This window comes from Plodia interpunctella, chromosome 21 (genome assembly GCF_027563975.2).
Source record: "Plodia interpunctella isolate USDA-ARS_2022_Savannah chromosome 21, ilPloInte3.2, whole genome shotgun sequence".
Taxonomy (NCBI): domain Eukaryota; kingdom Metazoa; phylum Arthropoda; class Insecta; order Lepidoptera; family Pyralidae; genus Plodia; species Plodia interpunctella.
In genome coordinates, this window is record NC_071314.1 from 2,569,203 (window position 1) to 2,579,474 (window position 10,272).

General features: G+C 36.3%; 1 protein-coding gene across 2 annotated transcripts; it reads right to left on the reverse strand.

The window, feature by feature from the left end:
* Positions 1-224: 224 nt before the first annotated feature.
* Positions 225-10,100, reverse strand: LOC128679322 (uncharacterized). Of its 2 annotated transcripts, none has more exons than XM_053761462.2 (11): positions 9,713-10,100; positions 7,682-7,889; positions 7,009-7,198; positions 5,949-6,098; positions 5,225-5,375; positions 4,864-5,004; positions 4,325-4,453; positions 3,079-3,159; positions 2,424-2,570; positions 1,133-1,298; positions 225-496 (listed from the first exon to the last, which is right to left on the reverse strand). In XM_053761462.2, exons 1-11 carry the CDS (start codon positions 9,782-9,784, stop codon positions 369-371), a joined length of 1,563 nt encoding a protein of 520 aa, XP_053617437.1. In that variant the 5' UTR covers positions 9,785-10,100; the 3' UTR covers positions 225-368. The 2 variants fall into 2 exon arrangements, with proteins under 2 accessions (XP_053617437.1, XP_053617436.1); XM_053761461.2 differs by having other exon boundaries at positions 4,325-4,456; positions 9,713-10,099.
* Between the last annotated feature and the right edge of the window lie 172 nt (positions 10,101-10,272).

Genomic DNA, 10,272 nt, shown 5'->3' on the forward strand with positions numbered 1-10,272 from the left:
GTGTGTGGTACAATTTAATAAACACTAATGACAGCCCGCGGCAGCGTTCAAAACGCTCGTGAAATTCACCCAAATATGATTGGTTAATAGGGTTTTAGACAGGCGGCCGTATATAAAACACAGCCTTTCCTTCCAAATCTAAGGTTTTTACGCTGACCACGGGCTTCGCCACGTGTCATAGCCACGGATCCATGCGAAAATGAGAGAACAGGGTTTTATACGAAACAAATTCTCATCAATATTTTTATTCAGATGTATATTATACACAATATATTTACTTTTATTTCATCATCGTATACATTTACTTCTATTTCAACATCAACTACATTTACAACATATTTATTTTTATTTAAAACAGGTTAATTAGCCTATTCTCTATGAGCCTCTTGGATCAAACTCTTCAAGCGCGCTCGGGCCACTTTCCCAGTCGTTGTGTACGGCAACTCGTCCAGAAACACCACACCACCTCGCAACTGCTTACTGTCTGATAATTTACCTGAAAAAAAAAGAAAACTTCAAGCAAATTATACCAATTTCCGATCTTGCAAAACAGCTTAAAGAAATTTCAACTTAGGTTCAATTAAATCTAAAACATTTGAGCTATGGTATCCTAAAAAGAGTTACATCCAAAAGTGCAATGTAGCTAAGTAAACCTGTAGTTCTAAGTAATGTAGCTAAGTGCCTAGTGTTCTTCAAACATATTTCTAGTCTAGGAACGCTCTTTACCGAAAACGGCTTGACGGAGTGTGATAATAAAAGTTCTTTTTTATAAGAATGTAACACCAAATGTCTTCACATAAAAAGGCTTTATGTCACGTTTCTCAACTCGTGTATTGAGAAACATCATAGTTTCTCGTCGTGTTTCTCACGTTATTTAACAGCAATAAGCTCCTTGATTTGACGTCACATCGCGATTGGATGCCACTGCTCACTCTTTGTTAAGTACGTACCTATCATTCCAGCTCTATAAACATATCTTAACGCGTTATACTAGCCTTATGATATCCATCGCAGAATTGTCACAAAAGCTACAGGATTCTAACTCATTCACGTTTGTTGTGCGTGTATCTATAATTCCAACTCTATAGAAATATTTTATTGTTTCTCGCTATGTTTCTCACGTTATACTCACTAGCAATGAGTTCCTTGATTTCCGCCGCGGTGACGTCACACCCCGGCTTGCGCACCACACACGCTGCCGGGTGCTCACCGTCACACGCGTCGTATACGCTTGTCACGCACACATCCGCCACGTTTGCGTGTGTGCGTATCACTTCTTCTAACTCTACGGGGATAACCTGTTGGAAAACTTAGTTTATGAAATGTCTTCAAAACCAAAAGTATTGTTTGATGTTTTTTTTGATCATTCTTTAACATGTTTTCACAAATTAACTATCTTTTGCCCGCGGCTCCTATAAAAGATCATTCTATATCTATTCCAAATTTCATCAAAATCGCCGCAGCGAGCCGTGAAAGAGTTTTTTAGTCTTTTCATAGATCAATCGTTTGTAAACACACATTTGTATAGCCTGTCGTGTAATTGGTATGTGTTAAGTTATATTGTAACCTGTTGTGTATACCTCACTAAATAAATAAGACAGGAGAGATGAAATATCCCGATAGAATATTTTTCGGGGGGTAACAGCTAATCTAATCTTGACCAAACGGATACTAACGTCTGAAAAGCTATAAAACATAAGATAAGTAAAATAATACTAATCTTATCACGTCACGTCACAGTCATGATAACAATTACTATATACTATGCAATTAAAATAAAGATTAAACTTTAGACATAATAATAAAAGTTTTAATGACCATTGAATCTCCGTATAAACTTTGTAACTACTAAAACTGATGTCTGATTACAAAATGTCGTCTTTTCCAGACTTGAATGGAATGCTATAGTAGTTGGTAACATCGTATCATGAAAAATGACTTTGTACTTTGATAGATCAAGATATCACATGTCTGTGTAAAGTGACAATAATAAATGTGTTTATATTTATATTGAACTTTAGACTATACATGAGTATTGGTTTTTTTTAATTATTTTCCTTTGAAAATATGATGCATTATACCAGACGATAGGTTAAGCAATCGATTCAATTTCAGTTGGGTTTATTTATTTGAATGAATGGTCTTTTGATTGAATTGATTGGGAGGGCACGGAAGTATTGTATAATCTGTGGCAATGTGAAGCGGCGAAAACGTTAAAATAGCTGACTACTTAATACTTGAATACTTAATAATAATAAAAAATTCTCGATCATATTGTAACTAACTGCCGTTGTTGGCTCGGGTGAAAAATAAAATTTTTACACCGCATGATACCGGTCCGGCCAGTACTTTTTGAGTTTATCGCGACCAGACGGACAGACGCCGCAGAGTACTTTGTTTTATAATATGTAAAGATATCTTACGTGATAGTTTCTGTACTTGATGAGCAACTTCAGTCTTTCCACGAAGTAGAAATTTTCATTTTCGTCCTTGTAAAATATATCGCCGGTTCTGTACCAACCGTCTTCAGAGATCGCCTTCGCAGTTTCTTCTGGATTTTTGTAATATTCCTGAAAAATACCACCTTATTATAAGGACTAGCTATTTCCCGCGCCTTATTAGGACTGGAAAAGGAAAAGAGGCCATGTCACTCTCCAGGTATCCAAATTCAAATTCAAATCATTTATTCAGAAATTAGACCTTCACAGGCACATTTTCTCGTCAATTTTTATTTTTATATTTCTTACAAGCTACAAATTATTGGCATTTCGGATTATCTCCGATGATGATCGCATCCCACTCATATCCCTCTGTCACCAATCAAAAATCACCTCAATCCAATCAGTTGGTAACGATTGAAAACATAAATGAAGTACATGATTCAAACGCATCTAAGTATAACACGCTATCGCCGAACTCAGAGGCGAAAGAACGTAAATCGCGTAATTTGTATGCGAGCACCTTTTAAAACATGAAAAAACTACAGCAGTGTATGTCGAAATCTTCAAAGTTCGGCAAACTGTTTGCCGATATTATATAGCCGGCATAAGCGGATACTAACGGATACTACTAACTTACAGTAAATCTAAGTCCTTTACACCACAGTTCTGCGTGCTCATAAGGCTTGTGTATCACCTCTCCAGTATCTGCGTTTACCAACTGAAACAAATAGATATATAAATAAATAGAATACACTAAACACTTACGATGTTTTTAAAACTATGAGAACATCAGTCAGACTGGTATACAAGTTGGCAATAGTAGAAAATCACAAGCGGGCGGGAGGTATTTTTCTTTTTCGCTTACACTTTATAAGCGAAACGTCATAGATATCAGATTATAATTAAAAAGTTACGATAAAAGGCCAGATTCTAACGCAGTCCAAGTCTTCATTTAATCAATTGTTTTCCAATTTTTTTCTAAGGTTTTATAGCAAAATCAAAATCGAAAAAATGCGTCGAATTGAACTCTTTCGATTGAGATATTTTGTGAATCCAAAAACATTTCAAAAAATATGTGAAATGAACTTCCTTGCTTGAGAATCTAGACCAAGGACAGAATGGTTAGATTACATTATCAAATCGAAGCTGATATCCTTTTTTTAACATTCAACGAGCAAGCATATATTTTTCTTCTATTCATCCTTATTAGCAAATGTATTGTATATGACATACAAATAACTACATAACTGTGCTAATATAGTTATCGACTACCTACTGAGGTACGATTGGTGTTAACAATAAATAAATATTGGTGTGACGACTACATATGTGTCACAAGTTATTTTTTATGTTGTACTCAAGGCATTTTAAATCTTTTCTGGCAACCTTCCCATAAAACTATTAACTATTTTTAACAGATTGTAGTAGACAGACACTGTAGTTTGATTTATACATATGGTATATTCCTTTCTTTACAAAACAATGGATAATGCTTTTAACTGCCATTTTTTAATAAGTATGTTTTTACTTGGATCAGTAAAGTTTAAATAAATAAACAAAAACTATGGAAACAGATTTACATGTACATTATGTGGTTACATGCCTTGACATTTACAGTGAGACTAAACCATAAAATCCTGTCAAGAACAGGTTGGTACTAACTGGTGGTAAGAGTACGAGTTTCTCGCAGCTGCCGAGCTCTGTCCGTGCAGCTCCATCACCACTGAGCCGTCGTATGTTCTCTTCTAGTAAGTTAGCACCAGTTAGTACCAACCTGTGCTTGACGGGACTGGTTAGTCTCCGTGCAGCTCAATCACCCGTTCCACTGAGCCATCGTGCTTTCTCTTCTAAATAGTGTATGATTAGCACCAGTTAGTACCAACCTGTACTTGACACGAGGGCACGAGTCTCCCGCAGCTGCCGAGCGGCGCCGCAGGGCTCGGCCACAGCACCACGCCCATCGTCTCCGTCTGTCCGTGCAGCTCCATCACCACTGAGTCAGCGTGCGATCTCTTCTGAGACGAAAAAAAATATAAATATAAAAATTGTGAGGATAAATGTGTTCGTTACTATTTCTAAGTTTGTCAATCTATTGGACGGAGTATTATGATATTTGGTACACGGGTAGAATACACATAGGGTACGTTTTATCCCGAAATTCCCACGGGAGCCAAGTCCGGCCAAAAACTACTGGATTTATCATTTCTTATGGTTTTATCCGAACGAAGCCGAGACGAATCATAGCTTAGTAAAGGTTAATTGTATACTCAGCATTTCAGCAACTAGAACTAAAATGGATAAAAGTAGTGTTTCTCGCAAGTTTCTCAGAGCTTTCTATTCTCGTAATAAGCGATTCTATCAAAGATATATTTTTTCTTGTAAAAAGTAGGGGTCTGTGAAAAGTATAAATTTACGTTTTTACCCTGAGTTCCACTATAAGGTCTGCTGGCACCTTGGACCCGGTGATGCAAATGGAGTCGAAGCACGTGAAGTCACACGGTTTCTCTCGCTCAAGACTCAATATATTCATCAGCAGGGCCGGGCTGGTTAGGACTGTGCGAGGCTGAAAAGAAAAGTTCAGAGGATTGACATAATTATTCAGCAATGCCATCTTTATTTACCTAAAAGAACTGAACTTTAATTTGAAATTTATTTCAATTTCTGCTACTAGATTGAGCTCTATCTCTTTCTATCTCATTTGTCTATAATTTTCTGGGTCTAGAAAAATAAGAATGTATATTCCATTGTGACATACTTATGGAGCTACGAGCAAAAGCCAGTACCTTATATTTGTTGATTATGTCAATGACATGTTCAGGAGTAGACGCGGCTGAAGTCTGCACCCTGGTGTGTTTAGTGATGGGGGATAATATTGTGTTGATGTATGATGATATCCACTGCACAGGCGCAAGATTTAGTGATACTTTGTATTCTCTGAAAAAATAACGGTTCTCAAATTAGATTAGATTACTCCATCACAGCTGCCGTAACTATATCATTGTGTTTGCACACTAGTAGGTTTAATACTTATATAAAAACTATACGGTAGCCTATGTTTGACCTCGGGTTATTTGAAATGATTTTAAATAGATAATAAATAAAATTTTGCACAATTAGAAATAAATGTTTTATTTGAAGGACTTTAAACTCTTGGTTGGTTGTTCAAAAATAAGAATAGCCTTATTATAAAATTATTATAAAACAATATTATACTTTTTACGCAAGTTAAAAAGTGAGTTTATGTCGGCCTTTTTTATTTCGCCAGAGGCCATTAGAAAATGGTAGGAATTCGGAGCTTGAAATAAACCATTTTGTCAATTATAATAATTTAAGGTTCATTAAGTTCTGATCAGATAACTATCATCTGATTCATTCAGGTGTTTAGTACTATAGTTTCGAGATAAAAAGTACCATATGTATTAATCCACGGTATAGGCTGTCTCAATGCTAAATTTCATAAAAAATTACCCAGCCTTTTAAGCGTGAAGAAGTAACAAACATACTCACAAACTTGTGACATGCCTGGTCAACTCAAGCACAGTAGCTATTTTCTGTACAATAGTGTCATGTCTGAAAGCAGCCAGCTTTGGTCTGCCCGTGGTTCCGCTCGTGCAGACTAGCCATGCGAACGTTTTTTCAATGTCTATATTTGCTGGCCTGAAATCAAACGTTTTAATAACAGTAAAAAAAAACTAAATTCCATATCATATCATATCACTTATTGACGTCAATAATGTAATTAAAACTAAGTCCACCGCTTTCCAAAGCGCAGTCGAAGAAGAGTCTTTTTGATGTAAAAACTTTGGAAAAATATAATTACACAAAATCTTACGCAGAAATCACACCATGTATTGGTGAAAACCGTTAAAAAATTCGTCCAGCAGTTTTTGAGTTTTCATACAGATATAGATAGACATAATAATTGTTATCAAAGCCCAAAGGTATTTCAAAGCCCAAAGGATTTCGACTACAATATATGGCGGTTTAAATCAAAAGGGACCTTATGGCGGCTGGCACTTAGGTCTATAATGCCGTTGTTCCAATATAAAACAACTGCAATAATGGCGTAAGTTCCGAGCGCCTTAAGGTCCCTTTTGATTTGGACGACCACATATATATATTGTTATTCTAAACAGTTACTAGGAAGGAATATTCGAAAATAATTGACAGATGAGGTTTGAGTGACAAAAACTCAGTATCGAGGGATACCTATAAAAAAACCTTACTTCATTGCCGAATAGAAATGGACTTTGTCCAACGTATATACCTAATAACAATGTGGTCATGCGTAATCACTCTTAAAAGCAATTTTAATGAATTGTAACAAAAAATATATTATAAAATGGGGGAGGGGCCGCGCTAGTATCCATACTTCCGTACTAATATTATAAAGAGATAAGATTAACATAGTTTTCTTTGTAATGGACCAACTCGAAAACTACTGGACCGATTTTGATGAAATTTGGCACAGAAACAGACGAAACGTTCCGGAGCAACATAGCCTTTACTGTTTTACATGTGAAAAGCCGGGACGGGCCGCTAGTAGTAGATAAAAAGCGACACTTACTCAAACTCTCGACCATTTTGGCAGTCGAATTCCTGGATAAAGTTCTTCAAAGAATGGTCTCCTTCACCAAAAGTGACTATCCTCAGCTCCAAACCAAGGTCTGAAGCCGCTGCGGCGTAGTCTTCATACAACTCTGGCTGGCAGAACGCTATTTTGGCCTCAGTCAGTTTGAGCAAGGTTTTTATTTCATCTACAAACGAAGTGTCAATAAGTGGTAACACATGAAGGCCTTAGCTTGTATTATATATGGGTTTTGTGGTTTCATGGTCTGTGTCTGCAGTATGAAATTGAACATACTTTTTACTAATCTCTTTCTCATCATCGCGTGTTCCCTCCCGGCTACATTCGGAGCTGCGACGCCCTGAAACCCAGGGTTCGTGTCAAAATTCAACCAATAAATTTAGATTTGGCTAGACTTTTACAACCGGCTATAAACTGTTGAGGCCCTTAGTCGCCTTGTACGACATCCACGGGATTTGGAGTGATCCCATTCTAGGGCGGGACCACACGTCAATCTATACTAATAATGTAAATACACATTACTATGAAGAAAACTACAGATATGTAGTGTACACAAAGTATCAGACCCGTAAATAGCGTAGTAGGTCCACTGATTTCCGCATCTTATAGGAACTTGGACCTTTAACCCAGTCACAATTTGTCGATAACCCACCATATTTAAAAGTCGGATCAACACCCGCTATAGGCAGTCCATTAAACAGAGCAGCGTAATATGGTATGTGGATATCCAGATGATTTTTCCCACTTAAGGACAAAACGTCTCCGGGTTGAAGACCGAATCTCCTGAAGCAATTCGCCAACTGGACAGAGCGAGATAGCACTGAGGAGTTCGTCTCTTTCTCGCCTGTTGACGCGTCTATCTGTAACGATGATTTGATTAATTACTGTCCTTAATTATAGTCGATGACAATAAAGAATGTGACCCATTTATGGAAAATATAGCGCTTTAAATATTTTTTAAAGTGAGAGAATATTGATACCTACGAGTTAAATTATAAACGAGAAAATTTGGAATGATATTTTATACTTCTTCTGACAATAAATGTCAACCTTATCCTTTTCTTACATATAACAAAAAGAAGTCTTGAAGTTTGTCTGTGCAGACAGACAAACTACCGGACAGATTTTTGCGGTTTTCACCAAATCTACACAATATGATTCCTGAAGAAGGTTCGGATGTAGGTATATTTTATAACGATTTAACCGAGCAAAGCCGGGACAGGCCGCTAGTAATTAATGAACGGATTGAATGCATGAGTAAATAAATTATTTAGATACCTATTATTATTGCCATCCGGAGACATTCAAATCAATAGTGTACTTTATGTCAAACTAGCGGCCCGTCCCGGTTTCGCTCGGGTAAAATATTAAAAAATAATACTTCTAAACCTTTCTCAGGAACAAGACTAACTATTGGTGAAAACCGCATGAAAATCCGGGCAGTAGTTTTCGAGTAGTTTATCGCGAACAGACAGACGGGCAGAGGAATTTGTTTTATAATATGTAAGGATAAGAACTAATGAAACTACATGCGAAACTAAGTTCTAAGTAGAAATGAATCCGGGTTTCAATAGGAAAAAACCTACATAACTCTCGGACGGTCAATAGTGTAGGTACAGTCAACAACACACCAACCTATCCAAATTCAGTGCAAATTCGTCACTATTACCGCAGCGGCAAAGATCAGGGTAGATTGACACGCTGTCGATTATATATTGGTGTTTAGCGATACTCTAAGACTCAACCTGCCGGTGTAATAACAGTGCTTGAATTAATCCTCTGTGACTTATGTGAGTGGACTTTGGACATCGACGAAAGTGTAGTGGCGGGTCTAAAGTCCATCAAAGTGGTTGCGAAACAGTTGCACATTGACACGCAATGAATATTTATTCGAAAACTTAATAAAAAGACTAGGACGAATAGTGTCTTCGTGATTATTTTTTTAAAATAAAATGTAGTTTTTCTTAATTTAGCCCTGTGTTTAAAACTCTCTGTTTAGGGTGTTTTATGTGTCTTTATCTTGCCAATGTAAAGTAAATGTGAAAATTAATATGATGAGACAACTGTACCTACAATAGTTACAAATCTGCATTAAATGTATTTTTGAATGAAATAAACTTTAAATTATTTATTTAAAGTAGTTAAAAAAGTTCAAGAAACAATAGCCATCAAATTACTTTTCTACGAACAACCCCCGAAAGCATAGATAAGTGCTACTTCGAAGTGACGAATGTAATTCATGAAATATTCGTGTAAATATAACGATTGCGGTCGATGATTACATAAATTACAGGCATAAAAAATTAGCTACTTATTAAAAATATATAGAACTAACTGCGCCCCGCGGCTTAGTTCCGGTGGGAAATTCGAGATAAAAACTATAAAGTTATACCCAAGTACTTTTTATCTCGACATCTCCTGTCAAAATACATCCTGTATCGAGGTAAAAGTAGGTATATGTTATTCCAGATTATATTTTACCTGTGGATTGGTACTGTTATTTAATAATCCAGTACATTTTGAGTGAAAGATTAACAAACATACACACATACATTGTCACAAACTTTCGCATTTATAAAGTTAGTAGTGATATGATAGTGGTAATTAATAAAATCTATGCAAGTTCTAAAAATATTAATAACATTTGCGTGTATAAATAGAAAAACATTACAATATAACTAACCTGACATATACCATCGGGCCATTGCTTCAGACTATCGAACATTAAGCGTCCGAGATGATCATAGATTTCCATAATATCACAATTTTTTAACGAAACTACACAACAAATTGGCGCCAAACCAGACGTGTTTACGATCAGGCATATAACAGCAATGTGAGATGAACGCGAAGCTAGCGATTCCTCTCGGTTTTTTCACGGTTCATCCAAGTAATCCTTATTTTTTCCTTTCATCTTCAATTGTGCTGATGAATATGTGCCAATAATCCTTGTCAGTAAGCTTAAAGAAGGTTGAGCTAAGTTTGTTGCGCTTTGCACCGTTTCTTCTCCTGCGCTTTGGAAGTCGCAATTTTATGTAAATTTTTGACGTCAATAACAGTAGTATCTCTAAAATGAACATGTTTTACAAACTTTCTGATAAACTAATGGGTTTCAACTTTTTAATAAAAAATATGACTACCTTCAAATTGATCTACGTACTTGTACAGTCTTTATTACACGACATAGTAAGAATTCCAATGAATGCTCCATTCATTTGAATCGAGCATTTAGGTTGTCGCTGT